Raw genomic sequence first — 27,915 nt, forward strand, 5'->3', positions numbered from 1 at the left:
ATAACCTGTTCATGCTGATGTACGCTATCTTAAAGAGGTAAATAACCAAACTGAAAGTGATGATATTAAGACATTGCTTTACTTAGCAAATGGTTACATATTACAACATACAATAATCAATAATGAAACAATATATATCACAAGCTGGATTGCACTATAAATATGGAATTGGTGTGTCCGGTTCAGTCCTTTGGTTCTTTTTTACCCGTGTGCGTGTTCGCCACTTCCTTGATCGAGTTGAGTGTCTTTGTGAACCACGTGTTCTTGGATGCCTGGATTTCGCTGACAGCAGCATGCAGGGAATGAGTCAGGTCCTGTGTCTTACACTCGGACTCGACCAGAGCCAGCTTTGTCTGGGCCAGTTCCAACTCCAGCTCGCGCACTTGTTGTTGTAAGTCTACGATCTTCGGGTTCATTTTCTCGGGATCTATTTTTGGTTCAGGTAAATTGACTTTTCCATCAGCATCAAACATTTTAGAACAGGCTTCACAAGATTTGACTAATATCTGGAAGAAAGAAAATATGAAGCCTTAATTAAATCTAAATTCTACTTCATGATAAGAAAGATAACTTTTATAAGTTCTATAAAAGAAAAGATAGTGGACTTCATACAGTGCAAAAAATACAGAAGTGTGAAAAAGAAATTCAAACTGGAGAATATTTGATAAAAAAAAAATGAGCTTAATCTTGCACTGCAATTCGAAAGAGAACAGAAAAAATGAGAATAACTCAACATTCACTGATATTTTCTTAACATCATGCAAGAATAGTCATAATCAGTTCTATATGTCTTACGTACTATTGATCACTGACTGCCTGGAATAACCAACACAAGAGTTTGACATTGACACACCAGCCATTAATAAAATCGTTCACAACACACACATTGAGACTGTCATTTCATCATTATTTGTTGAGCACCAATTTTCATTGATTTTGTTATGGAGTCAACCAACGAAAATCAAATGTTAATCGATCAAAGTGAAAAACATTACAAAAAGTTGTATGGGTGAAGCAATTTTCCAAGTATTTACAAACTCGAAACTGAGAATTTTTCTTGAACCATGAAAATTGATGCCCAGGGATTTTGATGAACCTGTGTTGTCTATTCATCTGATGGTGTATAAGGTCTCACCTTGATTCTGGAGAGCTCCTCTCGGTGGGCGGTTTGTTGTTTCTCCAGTCTCTCACTCAGCTGAGTACAAATCTAGAAAGAACCACCAGAACAATAGAACAGAAATCTCTAGTTGCAAATCGTCAATGATCATAAACCATAAATAGATCTCCTTTATATCCGTTTGATTGAGTTGTTGCTGAAATAACTCACCTGTTTGTAGTCAGTCACAATCACAGTGTTCCTGGAATTCTCCGTCTCCAGTCTTTCCAACTCTTTCCTACACATCTCCTTGACCTAAAGAAATAAATCAAAAAGAAAATTAACTAATTCACGTTGATCATGACTTCTGATTACCTAATGATTCTTTTTTATAGAATACTGTAGAACAAACTGGACTTGTAATGAACATTTATATTGTGTTTTCACATTAATAACTATTAACTAAATGGCTATACATTTACATGATAAAATCATTTATCATAAATAGTACCTTAGTTGAACTAAATGAGTTTTATTACCACTAGCTAGATATCAAAATATTCACAACCAGGTATAAAACTTGCACTTATAAACAAAGAATTTCTTGCACTCTTTAAAATTTAGTCGTAACATCACATTTTCTTACTTTTTGTAAATCATAAAATAAATATCAGCATTTCTATTCAGAAGAATTTTTTTTCAGATAAAAATTTGTTAATCAAAAAAGAAGATATAATTTTACAAAATTCAACCTTAAGCTTCACCTAGACTTCCAGATCTGACCTACCTGTTGGTTAAATGACCTCCAGATCTGACCTACCTGTTGGTTAAATGACCTCCAGATCTGACCTACCTGTTGGTTAAATGACCTCCAGATCTGACCTACCTGTTGATTCTCGACCTCCAAGCGGTGCTTCTCCTCCTGTGTGTCCTTCAGGAGTTTTTTATGCTTTGTCAAGTCGGTTTTCATTTCTTTGTTTTGATCTTGAACCTGTGATGACAAAATATGATTTCCATAAGAGTATTTGTTACCAGACACATATAAAAAAGAACTGTACATCACTAGAATCAATTTTTGCTCACATGTAACATCTCTCTTCAAACATATTTAGGTTTTTGCTGAATTAACTTTTCAATATCACTTTACATTGATTAGCTGATGTAAAATGCATCTGTAGATTATGTACCTCATCAAGCTCGCTCTTCAGTGTGAGTTTACTGTCCACAAGTTCATGTGCCAAGTCATCATTTTCTTGTTCGAGTCTCATGTTATCCTCCACCAAACGTTTGTTTTCTCTCTAGAAAAAAAACATCAAAATTTATTAATAGACCTCTTTTTTTTATTTTTCCCAATGAAAATATACTTAAAATCCAAGCATGCAAAGTAAGCTTTGTCATACATCAAAGACCCACTGAATAACATTGGTCTGAACCCACCTCCATCCTCTCAATCGGGTCCTCTTGTTGCATCTCTTGCTCCTTCATGGTAATGTATTCTTTTTCATACTTCTTCAGCTTCTTACTTGTAACCTATTGTAACAAAACCATACATTAGCTCAGACATTTATTTTCTGAATAATGCAACATTGTGTTAACATAGATTTGTTAACGTTATTCAAATAATGGATATCATAGTATCAGTTGTATCAATTAGCATGCAAACAAAGTCATAAGACTAAAAAATAATCACATTTAAAAATCATAGCTTTACTGTTATAAAAAAAAGGAGATATCTTAAAATAATGTTTATACAAAGCCAAACATGACTGTATTTAATGAGGCAGATTTAAAGTACCGGTACATGTTTTACAAATGTTTTCGTAGATACAGCCAAGTGTATGTACATGTTTACAATGGTTTCCAATATGCATGCTTTCCTAGACATACCAATTATACATGGTTTACCACCACAAATATTTATGTCCAAAAGTTTGCCCAAGATATGCAATGGTAAAAGACTGTGGATATGAGCACTGCCAACAAATTAACCTGGTCTATGTACCTGAACTTATCCGAGGTAAACCTACTGGGTTGAAAACCTCGGTCTTCAAGTATACATAGACAAACCAAGATAGATACAATGACCGAGTCCCAAGACACAGTTACATAAGGTTTACCTTGGCACTGACTGCGGCAGCCATTAGCTCACGGGCAGCTTCCTCGGTTCTGTACTTCTTAGGCATGTGAACCCTAAAGTACTTCAGAATGCCCTCAAAATCTAATGCCAGTAAATCCTTCCTGGACATCTGCAGGTGTAAGACAGATGACATGAAATAACCATTAAATGCAAAGAATGGGGTTCTTTAATGTCGGGCGTAATAGAATTGAAAGTTCATGTAAACTTATGGTGTTTCCCCCCCCCCCCCCCCCCTTTATTGTACTGCATTTTTCTTTTACATCAGATAATTCTTAAACAAGAGGCCCATGGGCCACATCGCTCACCTGAACAGCAGTTCCTTGTAACATTGCATTCGTAGCATATGCTTTTTCTATTTTAAACATTAAACCCCTTTCTGGGGACCCAGGTATGGTCCGAGGTTTATGGTTGGCTTGAACAACATAAATAGTTACATAGGAATGAAAATGTGTAGCACTGCGGTGGGACCGCACGTACACAACCTGAAAAACTGAACGTAGAAGAGTTCCACTTCAAGAGGAATAACTCTCAGACTGTACAGAACATCAAGAAAGATAACTCTTGGTTCCACTACATTAGAGTTTACACAATTTGAGGATCCTTGCATAGTAATCTCACAAACTGTAGCATTATAGTTCTCGAGAAAAACTTTTTAAATACATTTTCAATATATCTTTCTATGTTAAACTTTGAACCCCTCTTGGGGCCACAGTATTAGTCCAGTGCTAAAGTTTTAATTATTTGGAATCTACATTATTTAAGGATGCTTGCATAGTTATCTCACAAGCTGAAGCATTATAGTTCCCTAGAAAAAGATTTTTCAACATTTTCCCTCTATATTTCTATGCTAAACTTTGAACACCTCTTGGGGCCCCAGTATTAGATTGAGGTCACGGCTTTTATAATTTCGAATCTACACTATTTGAGGGTGCTTACGTAGTTATCTGACAAATTGATGCATTGTAGTTTTCAAAAAGAAGATTTTTAAACATTTTCCATATATACCGGTACTTCTACATTTAACTTTAAACCCATCTTGGGTCCCTAGTATTAGTCCAGGGGTCACTATTTTAAAACTGTCGAACCTTCATTATCCAAGGTTGTATGCATGATAGTAATCTCACAAATTGAAGCATTGTAGTTCTCGAGAAGAAGATTTTTTAACATGTTACCTTTATATTTCTATAATAAACTTTGACCCCATCTTGGGGCCCCAGTATTGGTCCGGGGGTCACGATTTTACCAATTAGGAATCTACATAAGCGAAGGATGCATGCATAGAAATTCCACAAACTAAAACATTGTAGTTCTTGAGAAGAAAATGTTTAAACTTTTCCTTTATGTTTTTTAAAATGTTTAAATTTTGAACCCCTCTTGGTGCCCATCAATATTCCGGGAGTTACAATTTTTTGAATCTACATTATTTAAGGATGTACATGTATGCATAGTAATATCCTAAACAGTTGCACTATAGTTCTTGAGAAGAAGATTTTAAAACATTTTCCTACATATGTTAAAATCTAAACCCCTACTGGGGCCCCACTTTTTGTTCGGGGGTCACGATTTTTACAATCTTCACAATATATACAACCTTTTGTGTATGTATTGGCATTTTTGGTGAAGTGGTTCTTGAGAAGAAATTTTTTAAACATTTTTCATATGTAGTTCTATGTTAAACTTTGAACCCCGCTTGGGGCCCCAGTTTTGGTCTGGGGGTCACGATTTCTACAATTAAGAATCTTCATTATACATACAAGCTTTTGTGTAAATATTGGCATTTCTGGTGAAGTGGTTCTTGAGAAGAAGATTTTTAAAACATTTTCCTATGTATTTCTATGTTAAACTTTGAACCCCGGCTGGTGCCCCAGTTTATGTCCGAGGGTCACGATTTGTACAATTTAGAATCTTCACTATGTATACAAGCTTTTGTGTAAATATTGGCATTTCTGGTGCAGTGGTTCTTGAGAAGAAGATTTTTTAAACATTTTCTATGTATTTCTATGTTAAACTTTGAACCCCGCCTGGGGCCCCAGTTTTGGTCCGAAGGTCACGATTTTTACAATTTAGAATCTTCACTATATATACAAGCTTTTGTGTAAATATTGGCATTTCTGGTGCAGTCGTTCTTGAGAAGAAGATTTTTTAAACATTTTCCATATGTAGTTCTATGTTAAACTTTGAACCCCGCATGGGGCCCCAGTTTTGGTCTGAGGGTCACGATTTTTACAATTTAGAATCTTCACTATATATACAAGCTTTTGTGTAAATATTGGCATTTCTGGTGCAGTCGTTCTTGAGAAGAAGATTTTTTAAACATTTTCCTATGTATTTCTATGTTAAACTTTGAACCCCGCCTGGGGCCCCAGTTTTGGTCTGAGGGTCACGATTTTTACAATTTAGAATCTTCACTATATATACAAGCTTTTGTGTAAATATTGGCATTTCTGGTGCAGTCGTTCTTGAGAAGAAGATTTTTAAAACATTGTCCTATGTATTTCTATGTTAAACTTTGAACCCCGCCTGGGGCCCCAGTTTTGGTCTGAGGGTCACGATTTTTACAATTTAGAATTTTCACTATATATACAAGCTTTTGTGTAAATATTGGCATTTCTGGTGCAGTCGTTCCTGAGAAGAAGATTTTTAAAGACATGCACCCTATACTTATTGTTTTGCAATTATCTCCCTTTTAAAAAGGGCTGTGCCCTTTATTTTAACAATTTATAATCCCCTTTCCATAAGGATGCTTTGTACCAAATTTGGTTAAATTTGGCCCAGTGGTTTTTGAGAAGAAGTGTTGAAAATGTGAAAAGTTTACAGACGGACGGACAGACAGACAGACGGACGGACGGACGGACGGACGACGGACAACGGGTGATCAGAAAAGCTCACTTGAACCTTCGGTTCAGGTGAGCTAAAAAGTAATGCAGTAAATATTTTTTGCTTGGCTGTACATTTCATCAAGCAATCACACTTCTGTCTGATTTATTGAATAAATGAATTAGGTTGACCAACCTTAAAAGTGAGCATGTACATGTAGGTGGAAACATAATGATCTTATCAAACTTTCTATGCACTAAGTAACATTATCACTGGTGCAATAATTATAATTCGCTTACCTTTAAGAGAGCTATTGCTACATTAAAAATGACATCTTTTCCCTGAAGAAGAAATAAAACAATTGTAACATAAAAAATCCGATTTAATCATCAAAACAGAGTACTCCTATCATTCTTTAAAGAACAAGCAATTACCTCACACAGGAAAAGATCCAGAATGTGAAAGACCAGAAACAGTGGGAATTTTGCCGTGAAAAGGGTGAGGAACCACTGGGAGGCAAACATGTGGATCTCCAGCCCCATCTCCATAAAGTGCTCATAAAGGTCACCCGTCAGGTCCTGTCAAAATCACGAGTCACACTCAACAGGACTCGCATAGTTTGTCAAACATGTATCACTATTTAGTTCATAATTTCAACACCACCATACTTTTCATTAGGATTAGTTTTTATGAAACTTCATCTTTGCATTTCCTGTCTCTCCTTTTTTTCTTTAAACTTTTATCTGAGGATGGAGAAGACTGATCTAGTTGTCGTTATACATACCTGCATTAAGCGTTCGAGCTGATAAAACTTGAGATGTAAAACTTCAAATCCTTGCTTGAACAAATCTCTCAGCTCATAATCAAAACATATCTTTACAAGGACTGAAAATGCTTGTTCTTCAGGCATCTGTGTAAAAAAAAAAAAAATTCAACAAACTTGAAAAAAAATAACAATATCAAAATGTCATTGACCAAATATCTTTGTTTCCTCAATATTAGCACTATGTATTTGATTAATGAGAATGTTTATTACATGAAGCAGGAGAGCTGCAGCCAGGAAAGACAACCCTTGTACATATCCTATCTCCTCATCATACACGGAGTAGGCTTTGCTGATCCTGTACAGCGAGTCCTGGCCCAGGCCCCCAGACTGCTTGAAGAATGCATGGGCGGGGAATGTCCGATTAATGTCCCTCTGGATTACACTCTCCATCGGAGATTCCTGTAAACATCCACTTTTTGTATAACTTCACAATCATTTGACTTGGAATCCCATGGATTGAAATATGAAGTCTAATTTCAATTCAATTGAATTTTGTTTAGAAAAACGTAAAAAATCAGCCAACTTCAATTCATGAAAATTTGTAGATTTCAGTCTCCTTACATGCCCATCCCCAAGTCCTCATATTTATAATTTAAAAATATATATAGAACGTACTTGACACTAAATTGAAACTGACTCATATAGTAATAAATACAAAATTATTTCTTATTATTTTCCCTTACTTTTGTTATGAGGATCCTGTACGCCTCCATCAACTCCGAGTTGTCATGACAACCAGCCAGCAGCTGCCAGACTTCCCCTCTGAGAGCCTCTGGAATGCCTTTCTTTGCCAGCTGCTGGACCTGTTTGGGCCTCTGTGACAGATTCTGGTGCCACTTGACGAGGACCTCGTGCCACGCCTCCAGAAGGTTGTCATCAGTCACCTCCTTGCTGACCACACCTGACCCACTTAACAGAGGTTCATCTCCATCTGAAAAATAAAAGTCCCTCTTGTGAATTGCTGTCATATGAACAACGTTGGGTATAATAAGTGGCATGTTGCATTGGATCCTGTTTGTTAAACCTGTTTGTTTCCCACTTAAACAATCTATTTGCAGACCAAACAAACACTTTTGTCTACCATTCAACCAACAGAATCAGTTTGCCTATGTATTTTGATCCTTGCAAGTAACACACCCATTGTCTTTAGTCTAAACATTGTGCTCCTCTGTCATCATGGCTGACACCTGGTAAGATACAGCTGTTACAAGATTATACCAAGCTCATACCAATTCAGGGACAATACAATTATCCAGCAGCATTAGATCTGTTTATTGATACATGTATAAAGCATGAATAGAACCAATGGCTGGTGAATTTTAGTCAATTGCAGATACAGGAAAATACAGTAATACAGTAATAAAGGCACTCGGATATCTTTTCACAAAAAGCATGTGTTTGTAGGATAGTTTGTAGTTTTATTGGGAAGTTTTTTCTTTCCTGTGTGTGAAGAAGTTATGATATCTTATTTCTCCCACTGTAAATAGACAACTTTCTGGATGTTGTTTACTTCTCTGTAAAACTACCATGTGCACTGACACCTAATAACGTAATTTTTAACCTGTCGGATTGTTAAGATGATAACTTGATTTATTTATCTACCCACCTGTATGTTTTGAAGATTACTTACTTTAAATGTATCATACAATGAATCGCAATGAAGTGGTAAAAGTTTTCGTTTGAATGGAATGTCCTACACTTTGTATCAAACGCAAAATTGTTACATAAGACATGCCCATTTCTTTTATAACGAGGAAAACAGTATTTGTAACAATGCTTTCAGAACCGCTCATCTTCTAAACAACACAAGCAGGGCTGCGGACCCTGGAAATGTGGACACAAGATGAATCCCGATATTTCTCTGTATATGTTATTTGTGCCCCGCGCCTATCTTCAGTCCCCTCACCATGCTGCAAGCACAGCAAAAATGCAGAAGAAGACGAAGAACGTAGCTTACCCCTCTAAAACGAAAAACTGAAACATGTGCATATATGTTGTGAAAAAATTTTTTTCTTTATTTACAATACAGTTCATGTAACAGGAAATTCAAAACACAAATAAATTTGTTCCTAAAAATATTCTTGACGCTTAAAAAAGTGTGTTTATATGTGTTTTTGTGTATAATGCATGTGTGTGAAATTCCTGCTTGTGCTGTTTAGAAGAGTGGCGGTTCCAAAGCATTGTGACGAATACTGTTTTCCTCGTTTTAACAGAAATGAGCATGTCTTATGTAACAATTGACGTTCGATACAAAGTTTAGAACATTCCATTCGAACGTACAATTTTACCACTTCAATGCGCTTCATTGTATATAGCATGGATGATATATAGCAAAAATTGATTTTTTAACAAGTTAGCGCAGAGCTGATTTATCACATTTCTGGATGTATCTTAAGGTAGTCCTATACTCGGCACTAAATGGGCTCAAACTTTGTAAACTTGGTTTTAAATGATAGTCATGCATCCTAGAAACTGATAAATGAAAAAAAAAAGATAGGTCCACATGCTTATTTTTTTGTTATTGGATGTCATCCATTGCACCCATGTTTTGACATTCTTGAAAAAATATATATTCTCAATTTCCTCTTGTGAATTATTATTTATTCCATAACAAATGAAGTCTCATATGCAGAATGGAACATATACATTTCATTTAATCATATATAATCATTTTTTGGAAAAATGTTAATAAATTTTCTTCTAATGTGTCATATATGAGGCAAAATTTGTCAAAATAAATTGCAAAATTTTACATTGCAGAGATAAATTCGGGTAATATTTCAAGTTTTATGGACTCAAAGTGAAATTAATTGATTTTATTTCACAGATTAGCATCTTAGAAAAGAAATTTTCTTAAAAAAAATATATGTTGACATGTTACTTTTTGTGTTATAGACTATATAACAAGTATACCCCCCAAATTTTTTTTCTTCCAAAAATCATGAAATATCATTTCTTCCAATGTACATGAAATCTGAGTTTATTTAAAATGTTTACAAGTTTTCACAATTAATTTAAGTTTAAAAATAGATAGAATGAAATAAAACTTTGCAATTTCTCAATTAACAATATTTTAATGACTTTTCAGGGTATGTTATTTTAGCGATTGTGCAACACATATAATACAATATAAATTACATGTTGTACATAATGAAATACAATGCCTTAATAATTCATCATGCAAATGGAACATGGTAAATACCACAAGCAAATTAAATGAATATTTTCTCATTACCATATGCATTTTATACCAACAGGTCAAAGCAAATGAGTGCATGTTTAGTCACAAAAATTTACATGATCTTAATTCAATACCACTTACAATGAACTGCCTTCATACAAGCTGCAGAAAAGCTTTTGATTCAACCATAATATCTAGAAGCGATAAAAAATTGCACAGTTCACTTTAAAAATTTTACATTCTTGTATTTGATTGACACCTTGACAAAAACATGTGTAAAACAAAATTTCTAATAAGCTTCAGTGTACAAAATGCCTAAAAGCATTTCAGATGTTTGAAAGATATTGCACAACTTTCTCAATAACTGCTTTTGATTTTGACACCTTGCATCTTCTTGAATTAGCAATTGGGTCACTGAAAACATTTCTTATGCCATTGTTGGGGTCACGCTTGTGAATAATTTTAAGCTTGGCTAAATTCAAGGAAAGTCCCACTAGCTTACTCATAGTTGCTGCAGAAATAACTTTCATCTTAACAAGAGGTTCTAACGATGACTTGCAGCTGTAATAAGACGGTCTAACAAGATCTTCACCATTACAGTTAACTTTAAGTTTTTCGTGAAAAAGTCTTTGGAGAACTTCTACGTCTGAAGCTGCATTGTGCGCATTGTATGTTTCTCCCAGAAGTTTCTGGACAAGGTTTTCTTGCCTGTAATTACCCATTTCTGCTTTTGGATAAATCCTTTTGGACAACTTGAGAGTATCAACAAATCCAAAAATAACATCTTGAAATTTCTCAAGTAGGTTGTGCTTGAAAAGATTATGCATAAGCACAGGGATGTCAAAACTTATGATATTATGTCCAATCAAAACTGCTTTTGGAAAACTCGAAACAAATGCAATAAACTGTTCAAGTCCTTCCAAAATTGTTAACGAATCAACAGCTTCTCCCTTCAGCTTTAGAACTCCTCCATAATATGTTAATCCTGTGGCAGCTGAGGCACCAATACTGATAGTACAGGTTGGTCTTGTATAGACGCTAAACTCTCTATCCCCACACACACAAGCGATTTGGAGGATGTCTGATGTTCTTGCTGCAATATAATGTAAAAAGTTCACTTATCCTTCCAAATAATTTGTAATCAAATATCAATTACGCATACATAACAAAGGTTACTACAAACTAACCTAATCCTGTAGTTTCTAGGTCAAAAACTATCAAGGAACTGCTGTCTACGGAGAACTCTTTTGACGGAATGGTGATGTCCTCTATGTCAGTACATTCATCAAATCCAATATTGGTGCTGTAGGTTTCACCTAAAAAAAATTTGGAACAACTTTTATGCAATCATAATATGAAATGCTCTAGCTTTACAAAAATTGCCATTACATACAGTGTGAAATAAGTACATGTAGCGGTACATGTATTTTATTTACCCTCAAGCACTGAGTGAGTAGCATCTTTTGATAACCTTTCACTCTTCAGTTCTAGACGTCTTCGTTTGGCACTGCGTTGGGCTTGAAGTAATCGCTTCCTTTTTAATGAATTTGCCAGTTTTGTGGTGTATTTTACCGTAAATCTTCCGGGAGACATCTGACACCTCTTGTTGAGCTAATTAAAAGACAGAAAGACACTTATTTATTAATTACTTCAATTACATAGAAATTAACACGTAGTTCAAATTTATTAAGGATAACTATTCATTACATGTTAAAATGTCATGAACATGTATTATTTCTAGCGATATACATGCAATAAACGTAAAAATCAAAAATTCATTTAAAATTACATGGAATGCTGGATTTTAAAAAAAAGGCTCTCTGAAATTATTTGATATGTTAGTAATAATTTAATAACAAATATTATGATTTCAAATATATGAACAACTGAAAAATAAAGTGAAAAATTATGCAATATGACCAGTTTGCAAATATACATTTTCATGGAACAAAATACATTCATAAATATTATAAGCAGGAATTTTGGGTAGCACTAGGTAACGAGATATACCGGTATATAAACATGTAAGTGTACATGTATGTGTTCAGATTCATACATGTATTACAATCTGGCCATCGAATATTTATGAAATCAAAATTAACAACAATAAAACAAACAACTGGTAATTCTAAAAAAAAAAAAAGTTATTAAAACAATCTGTCAATCTAAACTGCATCTGCAATTAACAGTTCTACCTCTGTGATATATTTGTAACCCTCATTCTTTTGGCATACAGTGGCAGAAACTCTTGTTTTTAGACTCTCAGATCCGCCATAAAACCTGTCATCATAATTGTGTGGATCTCAAATACCGGTACATGTATTTAAAGCATGTAGTATGAAATATTATTTACTAGAATACTTGAACTTGTGATTCTTTTTCAGTAAACTTACATTCTTTTTGGTGCTTTGCTTGCTACCATATGGTTAAAATTTTCATTAGTTTGCGTGGATCCTAAAGTGGCCAATTCCTCGACTTTTCCAACATATACTTTAAAAAGATCTTCCAAGGCAACACGTAACGGCTGATCTGTCAGAGGCTTACCATATGGCAAATTCCTTGGCTTGTAGCCTGATTTTTCACTCCTGCACCATACCCCACATTTGTCATGTTCACCTGAAATCAAATTTGATAAATTGTAGTCAAGATCTAAACAAGATGAACTTTAATACATGTACTAAAAATGTATTTATATGTAATGTTTCAAAACTTAGCATAGATCTGTTTATGCATATATATACATACCATACAGATGAGGAACAATCTTTTGCAGATCTTCTTCAAGCTGTGTTGATTTTCCTTGATTTTGTTTGACACAATACATAAAGCATCTCTCCACATGACCCCGAACTTTAACATTTTTCAATGCTTTGAAGGTGTTACTCATATCAACTAGCTTGCCTGTGAAACCTTTGCGAGTATGATTACTATCGCACTTCTTTCTGATGTTAGGATCCACAGTGGCTTTGACCCTCGCAATCGTGGTAGAATCATTGTCCATGACCAAAGTGTTGACCTTCAATTCATCATTTTTTTTAAAAATAAAACCACATTTTACATTATCATATACACATCAAAAAGTGATACTGTTTTCTTTATTTCAGAAATACCTGCTTTCCTGTATTCATTATGTCTTGAAGCATTTCACAGGCCATGGCTGGCTCCATGGACTTTGCAGAGGCAGTCCAGTTGCATGAGCATGCATGTTTTCTTGGGGGGGCTCCCTTCTTCTTAGCATTTGTACAAATCCTACAGGGTTTACTCATCACGGAAAACCCTAGACATTTTTTTGTGGACTCTCCAATCAAAGTTGCATGTCCTATAATAATATTAACCAAAACTGTCTTATGCAAGAGAAAACCTCTGTGGTTCACTGCATTATCAAATAGATTAAACATTGGATGTAAAAAACATCCAATACTAGGTAACCCATTCTAAAAATCAAATTTTCATTTGTCACCGGGACAATAACTAAATCAAAATTTGTACTCAACCTGTCAAACTGTTGTAAGCACGGCCTGTGCCTCTTTTTTGCCACGCTCCGTCGAAACTTGCTGTTAAATTTCCATCACTTCTAATAAAGTAACAAATACAAATTTTCTGGTTATATATTAAATATGTGGTTTCTGTGGTAGCATATAGAGGGAAAAATTAAATAACAGCAGTCAGTGATTTTTAAATAGTACATGTGTACTAATATTTTATTCAAACAAATCTTAAAAAGTTAACTCAATAATATACATACAATCTAACTTCTTCCTCCAAATTTTTCCTGCAGGTCTCCTCTGCCATGTCTGCTAGATGAGGTACAATTTCTCTTTCTCTGCACTTAATGCTCTTGGGTGGTATAGTTGGAATATTCATAGCAGACAATAAACTATTCACATGCATCTCTCCAAGACCAGCATCTATCATGCCTACAATCATTATAATATTTTCTTGTGAAAATCAAATACAATTTTCTTTTGTTTACCGATGTATCCCTAAGATTTATTTATTTGTTATCAAAATAAAGTCTCATTCCAAGTTTTTAAGTTATCCTTACCTGCTGCCAACTTTGTGTTAACATCCCAAGCAATACCACCAGCAATAGTTTTATGCCGGCTACCAGTCGGGATCTCATTAACAAGTTGACAATAGTTACATCTTATCAGCAACATATGTCCTAATCCAAATTTTTTCTCACCAGTGCAATCGTTCAGATGGAGGGGCTGACTGCATAGCTGGCAAGACTTTAATCCGTCTGCCAAGATTCCTAAGTTAATTTTTAACAACAAATTAGATATAATATTCCATAGCATATAAACTAAAATTACGGTGTATGGTCCACACAAATATTGTCTGTTTTGGTTTGTTGTTATTACCTAGTTCTACAACTCTTCGTCCTACACGCCATTCCCCCTCTTTCAAGTTTTCATCAAGAGGAATTTCAATTTGCTGACTTGGATCGGGGATGTCACATGCAGCATACTCGTGATCGTAGCTAATAATTGGTACAACGTTAGCAGCTGAGGCGGTTTCTTGTCTCCATCGTGATTCCCTTCCCCTTTCCAAAGCCTCATTTATTTTGTCCCTTCCCTTTTTACAAAATTTCCCCTTAAACTTCGCCATTTGTTGTTACGACAGCTAACTACCGGATATAAAAAACGCTGAGTAAAAGTCGAACCAAAACCGTAAAAAATTCACATCTCGGAAAACAAAAGTGTGGTTTATTGCGGCTCTAATTTTACATGTCGGTGTGACGTAGCGCGATACTCGGACTACTTTAATACACAAATCATGCACAGACCTAGGTACAGGGGTCAAAGGAGTTTGGAACCCCCACCCCAGGAAAATTAAAAATTGTTAAATCCAAAAACACCTCAGACCCCACTACACAGACAAACACTGAGCCAAAATGGCTAGTAAATAAAATACGGTATACAGCTAAATGTTAACAGTTCCTGACTCCTTCTCCCCATCCTGGAGCGACTGCACCCCATCAGACATCTGACTGTGGTGATGTCTCTCTTATCTACCTGTGACTGTCGTGGGGATGACTTACCTGACTCTTCATCGTCCTGGGGAGACTGCACTCCCTCTGACATCTGTCTGTGGTGTTTGAGGCCCTGGAGACTCATCCCCGCCTTCTGTCTGTCTATCTGGGTCTGACTCTGGACCTCCACTACTTCATATTGCACAACATCAGGGGCATCAGTCTCAGTCTACAACAATCACAAAGTACTTACAGGCAACGCTTTTCCATCTAAGGAGCTTTTACATGTTTTTTTATACAAGTTTCCTTCCTCAAAATACCTAATGAATTAAAAAAATACCCACGTAAAACCAAATAAGGAAGAAACTTGAGTAACCGAATTGTACGGGTGTAAAATGATCACTCCAGGAACTCAACACAAACTTAGAATATGATAGAGGTAATATTCCACCTGCTCTCACAAACTTTATCATTTATAAACCACTTACTGACAACAATATAATGATAACAATTCAGAAGAGGAAATACACGTATATCCATCCCGTTTTAGATATAATAAACAAGAGAAAACTAATTTTGTATAAATAAAGAATAAATTGTTTTCATATTTCCTACAGAAACTGTAACCTGCATACTTTACAAGCATTATTGATACTGTACAAAGATTTAATATCAGTCAATAAATTGATAGTGTAGCCATTATAGCATTTTACATTGGGATATGTTTCACTTGAATGTTAAAAAGTAAGATAGCCTTCAGATGAATTTTCAATCACTCACTTTAACTTTATGATGTAATAAACTTTCACAGCTGTCCGGTACCTGGAAAATGATGACGAACTAATCCACTTTACTGTTTATCAGACCATTCTACATGTGGGGAGAATGTGTTGGTTTAATCCTGTGACTTATCAATGCAGTAATTACACACTTTCTGCCTAACGCAGTGACCTGGCTTATCTGCTCTCTAACACACAGACTATTGACACAGTCAACAGGTGCTCCGACATCCCAAACAAGCCATCGCTTCCTCAAAACAGTCTTACCGTACAGTTAATGTCATCAAAGCATGTAGCTATAAAAAGCCAAGAAATGAATGGGAGTCTCCAATAAGCAAAAGAGAAAGAGATACCTTGAGTAGATAGAAGCGTGTTTTGATGGTGTAATTATTATACATTCTGCTGTCCTACATATTGAAAAGACACTGTCTCTAGGAACGGGGAACAGACGTCACATGACAGACAAGCTTAATCTAACTAAACTCTACAGGTGAAGGCCAATCTTTGCTAATTACAATTACCTGTGTGCCCAAAGAGTGAAAAAGAGAAATTACATGATAAGGCATCAATATTTGAAAGAGTAATTGAAAAAATTTTGCATTCTAGTTGTAAATTCTACAAAGTTTTCACAGTAAATATAGGTATGAATGCATTTACACCTATGATATGTTATCTAGAAATAACTAATTACTAATCTGCAAATCAATCATTATGTCAGTGGATTGAGAGAATGGATTTTATTACGATCGTAAAATAATTGAAACTGTCTTTTCAAAATTCCATAACACAACTTACTGGTAATGTATGTGTAATATCACCTTATTACCGGTAAACAGCATACAAATCTAGGAATATGCCATTGTAATGCATTGCACCAGTACATGTATCTGACATTAACAGTAAATCAATGTTCACATTATCATGTAAGATCTGTGTAGTAAAAAAATGAATATGAACATCTAACACTGCTAGTCTTCTTCAACACAAAATTGAATTTCATATACATCTGTGAACACGGCAGCTTTAAGGTCAACTCTAGCCATGTAGAGTTTACAATCAAAATAATTCAATAAATGTCACCATAAAAAAATCATTACTAAGAGTAAATAAACAAATGTTTGAGATTGAATAATATGTTTGTTATTATCCATGCAATCTGTTATTTGGAGACAGAAATTATGATCTATTATCATGTGAATCCAAGATCATGCTATTAATACAAAGAATAGAGAGTGATGTCATAACAGCTGGAAAATATCAAATCTGGGGATTTACCTTCGGCATTCTACTTCCACAGTTCTTACAATGGAAAGAAACTTGGTATCAGTGCAAAGAATAATGTTTGTTTGCATTACAACAATTTACAGTAATTCTGATGATGAAGTACATGCACTTACTTATGACATTAACTTCTAAAAAATTGTAAAAAATAATACACAGTAATGATGTTGGGTATGTTTGGATGTTTATCTTCATACTTAATGTATAAAAATATAAATATGGTGTAAGCACTACATGTACTAATTTTAGCTTTTATGGCACAATTGTCTCTGAGCCCTAAAATTTATAGTGCGCCAACAATTTTCCATATGTATGCAATTTTTTCATGTTTCAAAACAATCACTGCAGTTTCTTATTTAATACTCGAAGTTTGGGCATTCGTAATTTCAAACGTTTGATTCTGTTTGTTTACACAATCAGACAATTAAACAGTGTGGGTAATCGAGTAAGTTCTGCCAAATTGAAATGAATAAAATAATTCAATTTTGTTTGTCTACTAATTAGTACCTATCATTTGCACCTTCAAAATTGAGTTTTTTTCAATGTCACTTTTTTCGCCTCTTGAAGTGAAAATGTGATCAAGCGTAACAATAGTCCACACTGACAATACAAAATTTTGGAAGATTTCTAGCTCTCTGATATAAAACATTCCAAAAATATTAAAACTATACCTCTGTGTATTTTTAAATGTAAAATAACAACAAATAAACTTCTTGTTCTACATAAACAATGTTTACTGTGAAAAAGATTCCATGATGCTCATGGTGATCAAAACTTATACATGTATACTGGTAATTGTATTCACATGTCTCATTCGGTTTGCCTCGCATAAAGTCTCTGACCCTCTTCTAGTGGTATCCCCTTTGCTATGTTAAATTCAAAGTCCGATAATCAAAACTTGTTCAATGACAATAAACACAGCATCACTGACAAATCAAAATTCTTCTTATCTACCTGTATCTACTGACTATCTGGACAAAAGCAGTTTACTGTCCCCATCGTCAGTTTACTTATACATGAGTTAAATTGTTCACATTCTTGAGTGAACAGAACAATGAAATTTGAGTGTTGATCAAACAAACTGCATTTATTTATTTTTTTTTTCAAAAAAAAGCTGAGTGCACTATAATGCCGTATATCCGGGGTTTTTTTTATGTGTCACAGAATTTTCAAAAAATGGGGAAAATATGTAGCATTTTTAATTTGCATCAATCAATTCTTGCGATTTTAAAAGTTTCTTTTAGAAAATAATACAAGATATAATTTCTGCATACTCAATATATTGTGATATGAAAGAGATCCCCAAAAAAGCGAAAATAAGATCATCGCAAAAATTACCAGATTTACGGTAGATTTGCGCCAATGAATCAGCACTTATGTTTCTTCTAAAATATGTATGCACCAAATTCAACAATTTTACCAAGTTATGCTGTATGTTTTGTAAACATACAATCACTATCACATGCCAAAACTACATGCTAAGTAGCAATGCAACTGCAAGTTAATTACCCTGCTGAAAGGGTATCAAAACCAAAATGCAGGTTTTGTGCTGCAACTCTACATTCAAACAATGAATGGTCTAAAAAGGTGAGGAAGGTCAAAGGTAATCATCACCATTACCAGTATTCTCTATTAGTGTGTGGATGCAGGGTCATGATCATAATGATGCAATTTCAATGTACTGATGCAATAATTCTTATAATTAGAAAATTTACTCACCAGTTTTAATTTGACAAAGAATTGTTCTTGGTGGGGTTTCTTGGTGAAATACCAAAAGCGTTCATTGTGAGGGAAGATTTTTGCCTTGGTTTCTATTGCAAACCTCACAGGCTCTTGGATACCACAGATGACTAAATCTACTGCGACAGTGAGGAACACACGGGTATCTAAAACAAATTAACACACATATCATACACCGACTGAATTAAATTCATTCCAACCATCATCATTAATTTAATCATTGTTTAAAACTCATTAGTTCTTGAGTGCCGTTAAATTTCATTATTGTACGTTCCGTTCAGAACCTGTTTTATCTAATCAGCTGTATGGGTCTTACCTTTCGGTGTTTCCGTGTCAAGGACCTTGAAGCACTCCTCCGAAATTTCCCAGTTTCCAGAGATTGAGTAAGTTCTTCCGTCACTGGAGTAACCCATGGAGTTCTGATAATTAGGAGCATAGCAAGACATTATGTACATGTACTGGGTAGTTTGTCTTATTATTTAGTTTGATGCATTTTTTAAGGACACTTAAAACGGCTGTGTTGAAATTTTGATGCAAGAATTGACACATTAAGAAACTTGAATTTTCTGAAATGTTCACCTACCATCTCAATAAGGTGCATGTCACCATCCTTGACATTACGTCCAGGGGATAAAAGAAGTCCAAAACACCTGTCAGTAACAATTTTTTGAGTGGTAAATTTCAACATAAAAAAAGTTATACAGTAAAACATGGTCATAGCGATCATGCATTTTATGAACTGACACATACAACAAAGTTATTTTCATTCCCTGTGACTTTATTACACATTTTAAGCTTGATGGATATAACGAATTGTGCTTATAATGAATTGAAATTGCCTGTCCCTGGCACTTCGTTATAAGCGTGTTTTACTGTGCACTGTATATATACATGTCTATATATATTTCCAATAGAAAAATTTGATAATAAGTTTCTTATAAAAAAACAACAAAATAACCAACTTTAAAAATGATATGATACGTGTGGAGGAAGACTATGATAGAAAAGTATTATTTTTTACTTTAAAAAACTCCACTTCTTTAATTCAACATAAACATATTAATTTACTTCAAAGTGCTATTTTTTTCCTATTAGCTCAAGTTACAGTACTTCTCTATATAAAGTGGTCATTGATTGAAAACAGTTTTTCCTCATGTTCGATGGAATTTCCTTATTACAAATACTCAGCTGATGATGCAAGACTATTATATAATGATAACTTGGTTCAAGAACAACAACATTGGACATGCAGACATTACCTCTCTATTCTTAGTTCCTTGTTTCCAGTCTGTGTCACAGATATCACAATTTTCTTGTCATAGTCACAACGAAACTTAAAAATGTTTTTGTCTTTAGGACAAGTACTATAGCTTCCCTTCCCATCATCCTCTTTGAACTCTAGGTTTACGCTGAATATGGCAGTAACTTCAGCCTCACTGATGCTTGATGTGGACCGACCTATTGACTTAGGTAGACGCCGGAAACTGGTGGCAAACGAGTACAAAATTTTTGCAACCTATAAAAAGTTAAAAGGAAAGAATTAAATACAATCTTAAAAAAGAATCTGAAATGCGATTATAACATTTCCAAACTTCAAATTTTCCTAAAACCTTTTACATTGTAATTTATCATATGACTTACCGCCTCCTGAAGTTCACATCTGAAAACATGACATTGGAATATTGCAGAATCTGGATTGTCACCATGGCTACACGTAAATGCAAAGCACATTTTTTCCTCACTGTCGGAGGGACCCCTGGCACAAAACAGAATGCGGTGGATTTTGTAGCATGCGATGTCCGTGTCTGTCCCAGGATCTACCAGCCTGAAAACCAAAAACAGTGAAGTGTTAAAACTCTGAATTTTCTGTGAGAGTTGGACATTTCTATAACATCATTGTCAGCAACATCTAAAATGTTACCCTTTTTAAAATCAGTCCAACATTATAGCTTATTGATATACAAATTACAGTCAAACTTCATAACCTCCAACTAGATGGAAGATATACGAATATTCAAGATACTGAGGGTAAAATACTTAAAAAAATAAGTGGTTGAAACTTAAAAATCACTTCAACATATCCATTGTAATCGAGATGTCAGTGTTTGAGATATCAAAGCTCAACTGTATTTAGCAATTTATGATGTGCTCCTAACTATCAAAATAACAGTGCAAGAGAAAAAAAAGCGAGCTCCACTGTACAAATGTACATGTATCTAAGTCTGCCATAATTGTGCCAGGAGATCATGGAAGCTGCAAATCAATTTTTTTCTGTGAAGAAATATTGATCAGCTTACACAGCATGTATATGTATAGTCAAATGTTTTATACATTTATTTTTTAAAAGCTATTCTACAGCATCAGGGTTTCACACAATATACTGAGTATGCCAGCAACTGATAAAATTAAACCTTTAATAAAAATGGTTTAAAAAAAAATTCTAATGAAATTTCAACCCTTTTTAAGCTAAACAACACAAACACTGGAATGAATTCAAGAAGTTTTTTTCTGTTGGAATGAATAAAATGTTTTTAAAAGCAGGATAATTTGAAGAGGCATGATCATAATTTTAACTCAAAATTTTCAAACTAATTTTCAAAATGTTAACAAATGATGAACCGTATTAAAAATTCCATATTTACAAAATGGCCAGTGACAAACATAAGAAACTTTTTAATAACATGTTTACATAGCTGACTTTCAAAATAGAAAGAAAACTTGTTTTTTATGCACTTTTGTCTATATATAACTACAGGTAGTACTGGAACCAATCTAAACAAAAACATGCCGTGTCTTTTTTTGAATAACAAGGTAATCCTAAGCTCTGTATCTTGCTTGTCACTTAACTTCTGATGTTCATATTTGGTCAAGCATTAGAGACATGCAAAATAAACATTCGGAACACAGAAAATGGAAAAATAAAATTTAAAAACTTTGAGCTCAAATCCTGTCAATACCCCTTAATGCCTCAGTTTTATATATTTCAAATGCCAAAACCTGATCAAAAGAGCAACAAAGTGGTGCAATTAAATGATTTGATTGATGAAAAGAAGACAGGAGGTTGGTCAGAGGAAACACATATAAACAGTTAAAGAGATTTTACAGAACCCAAAACACATTCAAAACAAAATGGCGGCATACCTAACAACTCCATTTGTTCTGCACAAACAAATAAAAGAAAATGATTAAACATATTTCTACAGTAAAATGCTTTCAACACATCCACACAATATTTCATCAAGAGAAGACAAATTGTAATCAACAACAATTTCAGCAATTCATGTTAATTTGTTTTGGAATTCATGCACATATATATGTCAGAAAAGCGTGAAAAAAAATTAGTTATAAATCCCATCCTTAAACTAAAGGAATGAAGCAATAATTAAGCAGTAATTCCTACTTTAGAGGTGCAAAATATATTATTTTTACATTCAATCATGTAAATCTACAATACCCACGTTACACCTACAAGTTAAAGCCTTTGTTAACTTTCCTACATGTATATATAATACATATACATGTATGTCAATTTCTTGTCATTATTCTCAGATTAAAAACAGAAAACCATCCAACCTACTTCATATACTCATTAAATTTGTACTTAACATGAACAAATGCACTAAAACAACAACATAAATTGGACAACCTAAATTTCAACATGCAGAATAAAAAGACAACAAAAAAACACCAGGACTGCAAAACATTGTGTAATTTAAAATCATTGTAGTGTTAGCTACTGTAATGGTGATTCAAATGCAGTGTGGAAATTTTGGTAACAATTAAAAATACTAAAATTTTAGTGCATGCTAGTCATGCATGAGATCAAGCTCACCTGACATTTCCCTCTGATGTCCGAGGAACATAGAGCTCTATAGGAATGGCCTGTTTGGACTGCTCATTGAGTATGGACATGTTGCGATAGATCTCGACCTCACTGCGGGGGGCATTCACCAAGGCACAGCCAAGGTAGGTAACTCCATTGAAAGTGGTATAACCTTCATCTGTAACCCCTGGCAAGGACATTGATCTCCCTTTACCTCGATTGTCAAAAGAAATTAACAGTCAACATAATTAACCAGTAAACCTCGTTGAATCAAATTTATTAATTTTTAATCAAGTTTTTATCTTGGTACTCACTACACAAAAGTACAAGAAAGTTGATCTATGGCTTCATCGTTTCAAAGAAAATGTATATGTTTGGTTTAATAAGTGATTAACAGGAGGCCGACAAACCCTTGGTACCATCCCATGAAGGGTATAAGAACCATTTTAAACAAGAGCTTAGACTTTGGGTAGTTGTGTCAAACAGCATTGTGACATAGGCCTGTCTATTTCATTGTAGGCCATTCAGTCAAGGCTTTTGAGCTAAGGCTCTGCAATCGGTGTATATTTCGCTTGAAACCAGCATCATTTTAACTTGTTTTGATGCAAAAAATAGATAGTTACATCCTACTGAAAGTCCAAGGACTTGTTAAAATAGTTCTATGTTAACTACATAATTAAATGTGCTCTCATTATGTGCCAATGTACACTGTAACTACTGACAATATATTTGCATCAATTAACTCCACTTTCAGCTAATATACAGTACTTTGGATGTTCAACCCTCTGTGAGGGTCTGTGAGGATAATTCTTAATGTAGAGGTCAAATTTAGTCTCAAAACAAAAATAAACACAACGCGAAGTACTGATAAAAACCTATACGGCACTGACCTGCTACATTATTTGGCAGCTAGGTTTTGGACTGGTTTTGGTACAAATGTACTTACTATCCCCTGAGACAGGATCCTCACCGATGGCGCCAGTGGACTGACTGCTGGGAAAAACATTGTCCACAGAGCTGATGGGGGACTGGGGATCAGCCCCCAGGGAGCTGGAAGGGGTCAGAGTGGAGGTCATCTTCTTAGAGGACTGGGACACCTCATCATTCAGATCATTGATATCACCTAGGAGAGATTCATAGAAGTTATTGTTGATCAACAGTATATGAACCAGTGCATATAAATTTGTTTTCACGTTTGTGAGATAAGGTCTATACACTACAATTTTTTCTGAGTTTTTGTATACATTTTTATTTGATGATGATCTAAATTCTGTGGTTTACATTTCAAAAAAAGATTTTCTGAATGATAATATGTATCACCGTCATTTCAAAACCTAAATATCTCACACACACTCCTTACACTTACAATGTTAATCTGTTTAATATTTTTCTAATGCTGAATGATTGAAAATATTGTTGATTTCATATAATTTTCACAATGTGAATTCATGCTATCCCCAAAAGGTCCATGATTACTTCAAATGTATTTGACACACAGCAATTACAGGCCTATTCAGCAGAGAAGGTGCTTGCAATGGCTCTTGAGTATTTCTGTTATAGGGACAAGGCCAATGCAAGTGCCCAAACTGCTTAACAGGTCACTGGCTTTTTCATTTCCCTATCCTGCTTATAGTTTTAAAAAGTCCCATTTCATGGCGCAGCTCATACAGAAGGTCATGGGTCTATCAAGAGGTAGGCATGAATGAAACTCGATTTATATTGTTATCTCACACAAATTAAGTCATAAGAAAATGTACCGGTAAATCTATAAACATGTACCTGTAATTTTCAGCTTTGGTTCTCCATTAACTACAACATAATCATCATTGGTCGAAGAAGATTCAACAGAACTGCGGCTAACAGCATCCTCCATTATACGAATTCAAGTTAACATTGTCTCAATGAATCTACAATAAAATAAATGCTGCATGGATATGAATATTGCACAGACCAGTTTCCTGATTAGCCATGTAGTAGTGATATCCATGAGTAACAGGATATTCAGTGCAAAAGTATTAATTGCATGACACAATGCACAATTATAAATCATTTACTTACAATATCAGGGGTATATTGCATTTGTAGAGAGGTATAATATTTACCTTCCCAATTTATTTTTAGGATTAATCTTTATTTCACCAGATTGACTTTGGTGCATTAGCATCAAGGGTAAACATGGAATATGGTGTACAATCCTTACTTGATACAGCATATTTTAACATAGTAAAGTTTTTAAAAGGAAATTTATACTTTGAATATACTATATATAGAATATACTTTTTTTTTATTGCAACCCATGCAAGTTTAATTATCTTGTTTCTTTACAAAGATTTAATATAATACATGTAAAACAGACCACGGAAGGATGTACAGCTTTACCAATATTATGAGGCTTAGTGTTTTAGTGATATATCCATTAATATAATAGTGTATTTTCATGAATGTCATGGTTATTAATAGAATATCTTTGACAAAGTTTTTATAGTATTCATCTTTTATTATACTGTCCCTTTTTGTTATTTTATGTTTATTTCAAAACATGTTGAGGCCAAAATTAAAAATATCTATGTTTCCACTATAACGCGGCTGACCCAATTAAAAACCGCCGACTGAATTGTTTTTTTACCACATTGAATAGAATTTTTTTTTTTTTATTGAAACCCAATTTTACCCAAATTTGTTTTTAGGAGACCTACATCTTTTTCGTTTAAAAATCATTTTGTTAGCCTTGATCATCAACATGGACAAAATACTCGCTTTATGATAGGTAACTTTACCGGAATTTCCTCCGAAAAAGAACATGAGGTCGCCCTGTATTCTGTGTTCATGATCGTGTAAATTAACCACAGAGACATTAAAATGATAATCATTTAATTAAAAAACATTTCCACAGCCTCAGTTAACCACTGTTGTGATTGATAATTTGCGATTGTCTTATCTTTTCCGAGTATAAATACACATAATGCAACTACAGCTAGCCTACGTGTACTGTGCATTGAAAATTACAACCAATGTTTCTTACGGTACTTTTAGTGTTGATATTACAATTAGTTCGTCACTTCTAATTAGTTAATAACTCTACCAAATTAATGCTATAAGAATCATAAAACCATGACTAATACCTCCAAAATACACAGAAATACAGAGACTGATTTTATTTTCACCTAGCTAACATTACAAAACATTTCATCTATAAAACTATAAATTTGTACATCTATAAAATGAACGAATACATCAAATAAATTAATAGATTGGATAAGTTTTGAAAACTTTTAGAAGTTGTTTTATCTTTTATTAATTTAATTGCTTAAATTTAAATCCAATTTTAATTAAGGTTGAATCTGTGTATATCACGCAGATCCTCGGATTATGAAGCGTAAACTGCCCCAACCCAGGTTATACTAGTATAACTTGGGTAGACATTGAGTTCATTTCTTATCTATATATACATGTAAAATAAAAATTATAAAGTGCCATTATTAATTTGAATTAGATCCAATTTATCAAAATTAATTCTTTATGTATTCATACATTTTATAGATGAGATGTTTTGTAATTGTTAGGTTAATGACAAATAAAATTAGTCTCAGAGTATGTATTTCTGTGTATTTTAGAGGTATTAGTCTTACCCTTTGACCCAGTTACAACCATTACATGAAGTTTTAAAGATAACGGTTTTATGATTATTTTAGCATTAATTTGGCAGAATTATTAACTAACTACAAATTACCAACTAATAGTAATATCAACACTAAAAGTAATAAACATCAGTTGCACAGTATGTGGTTGCATCATCCGTATTTATAACCCCTGAAGATATGACAATCTCGAGTTATTAATTACAACAGGGTTTAACTGTGGCTGTGAAAACGTCTTCAGAATTAGTTAATTATCATTTGATTGTCTTAGGGGTTAATTTAAACGATTGTAAACTCATTATACAGGGCGACTTCAACTTCTCTTTCGAAGAAAATTCCGGCGAGGTTACCGATCAAAAAGTGACTATTTCGTCTAATTTGGTCCTTGATTACCAAACAAATTTATACTCGCCACGTGGGCAACTAAATCTTTGAGAAATAGTTGGCTTGCCCACAGTAAAAATTACTTGCATTTGTGAGTGGGCGATTATTAGCAACCCTGGTTGACATAGAACATAAATGTGGATACATCATTGATAATTAACCATAAATCTGTGCATGATGTAGGATTATCTCCATACAATATTTATTAAAGTACTACTTTGTCCTCATATTGAGATCAACTAAAATGTTTGGTTTGTAAACAAATTTTGTTTATCATTTTCCCATTAATACACAGCTTATTTGACTTGGAAAACTACTGCAATGCCTATACATATACGACATATCTACACAAACGAAGCAACACAATCATTTAAATTGTAGCAGCTTTAATATGTCATCTCTTTTTACTTGAAGAAATTTACAGGAACAAAATCAGACTTCTTTTGAAGATTTATAAAATTCATACATATTTTATCATTCGGAATTTACTTAGAACATCTCGCACAACTTTTCAACATTATCATAAGGTGCTTTCATATCATTTGCTAAACAAAATATCTGTGGACTTTTTTTAATAGTTGTGGATTTAAACTGGAGAAGTTAGAGGGGAACATCAATGAGAAATCTTGGAATTCTTGATACTGTTGAATGGTAACCTTTTTAACCCCGCGGAATTAATAATTATCAAATAATTAAGCAAAATGTGTTGCAAGGATATCCTGGGACTGAGTATATTTTTACAAGCAAGTAGTAGTTAATTAATTTACAATACAAATGTATAATATATGCTCTGTTCGCTCCAATGGTCATGCACTCTTTGTTGGCACATTTAGACCAACGTTGGTTTATCATTTGGCTCGTAAAAAAAAGAACAATCAATGCAACTGAAACTTCAGAAAATATGATATGAACGTGTCGTCCCCTCCTTTCCGATCATGTCAGTCTGATTACCCGTGATCATTTAAATAAAGAAAGAATATATGTAAGAAAGGTTCTAAATATTAATATGCATTCTGTGTTAAAAAATAATGTCATTAATTTACCCGAGACGCAAAACACGGTTAACGATCCATCTTCTCGCTTCTCATTACTATCCAATGTTTTGGTGGCGCTGCAAACCTTACTTCCGCATTATGTCAGATTTCCGTAAGTTATCGGCTGTTTCCGTAAGATCTCGGACTATATTCGTAGCAGACGATATTGATCTGCTAACGCAAAGTTATAAAAGCTCCAAAAAT

At 34.1% G+C, this 27,915-nt stretch overlaps 2 protein-coding genes across 8 annotated transcripts; both read right to left on the reverse strand.

Annotated features, from left to right (window-relative positions):
• Nucleotides 1-60: 60 nt before the first annotated feature.
• On the reverse strand, nt 61-27,861 carry LOC105329641 (rab GTPase-activating protein 1). Of its 7 annotated transcripts, XM_066077265.1 has the most exons (25): nt 27,721-27,860; nt 24,435-24,562; nt 23,602-23,778; nt 22,665-22,869; nt 21,974-21,991; nt 20,474-20,657; nt 20,092-20,348; nt 19,416-19,482; nt 19,149-19,251; nt 18,812-18,978; nt 17,087-17,110; nt 15,102-15,261; nt 7,560-7,807; nt 7,087-7,275; nt 6,835-6,960; nt 6,485-6,628; nt 6,350-6,391; nt 3,214-3,342; nt 2,534-2,626; nt 2,284-2,394; nt 1,983-2,087; nt 1,328-1,411; nt 1,136-1,207; nt 800-816; nt 466-506 (listed from the first exon to the last, which is right to left on the reverse strand). In XM_066077265.1, coding segments are annotated over exons 2-25 (2,817 nt in total). In that variant the 5' UTR covers nt 24,529-24,562; nt 27,721-27,860; the 3' UTR covers nt 466-505. The 7 variants fall into 7 exon arrangements, with proteins under 7 accessions (XP_065933336.1, XP_065933333.1, XP_065933334.1 ...); XM_066077264.1 differs by lacking the exon at nt 800-816 and having other exon boundaries at nt 61-506; nt 22,665-22,842; XM_066077261.1 differs by lacking the exon at nt 800-816 and having other exon boundaries at nt 61-506.
• On the reverse strand, nt 9,272-14,829 carry LOC105325133 (uncharacterized). The gene is made up of 10 exons (XM_066077268.1): nt 14,422-14,829; nt 14,103-14,312; nt 13,803-13,974; nt 13,552-13,631; nt 13,168-13,376; nt 12,803-13,073; nt 12,451-12,673; nt 11,494-11,668; nt 11,245-11,373; nt 9,272-11,150 (listed from the first exon to the last, which is right to left on the reverse strand). The coding sequence occupies exons 1-8, from the start codon at nt 14,666-14,668 to the stop codon at nt 11,626-11,628; spliced, it is 1,455 nt and encodes a 484-aa protein (XP_065933340.1). The 5' UTR covers nt 14,669-14,829; the 3' UTR covers nt 9,272-11,150; nt 11,245-11,373; nt 11,494-11,625.
• Nucleotides 27,862-27,915: the final 54 nt, after the last annotated feature.

Source organism: Magallana gigas, chromosome 2 (genome assembly GCF_963853765.1).
Source record: "Magallana gigas chromosome 2, xbMagGiga1.1, whole genome shotgun sequence".
Taxonomy (NCBI): domain Eukaryota; kingdom Metazoa; phylum Mollusca; class Bivalvia; order Ostreida; family Ostreidae; genus Magallana; species Magallana gigas.

Bases quoted from the DNA above. Each gene is read 5' to 3' on its own strand.
- LOC105329641 (XM_066077261.1), bottom strand. From the start codon at position 24,528: ATGGAGGATGCTGTTAGCCGCAGTTCTGTTGAATCTTCTTCGACCAAT. The intron at 6,961-7,086 runs GTAATAAACATT...TTTTTTACACAG, and splicing joins CTGCAGCTCTCCTGCTTCAT to ATGCCTGAAGAACAAGCATT. The intron at 6,392-6,484 runs GTAATTGCTTGT...TTTCTTCTTCAG, and splicing joins TGGATCTTTTCCTGTGTGAG to GGAAAAGATGTCATTTTTAA.
- LOC105325133 (XM_066077268.1), bottom strand. From the start codon at position 14,668: ATGGCGAAGTTTAAGGGGAAATTTTGTAAAAAGGGAAGGGACAAAATA. The intron at 12,674-12,802 runs GTATGTATATAT...ATTTGATTTCAG, and splicing joins GATTGTTCCTCATCTGTATG to GTGAACATGACAAATGTGGG. The intron at 11,669-12,450 runs GTAAGTTTACTG...TCTTTTAATTAG, and splicing joins AGCAAAGCACCAAAAAGAAT to CTCAACAAGAGGTGTCAGAT.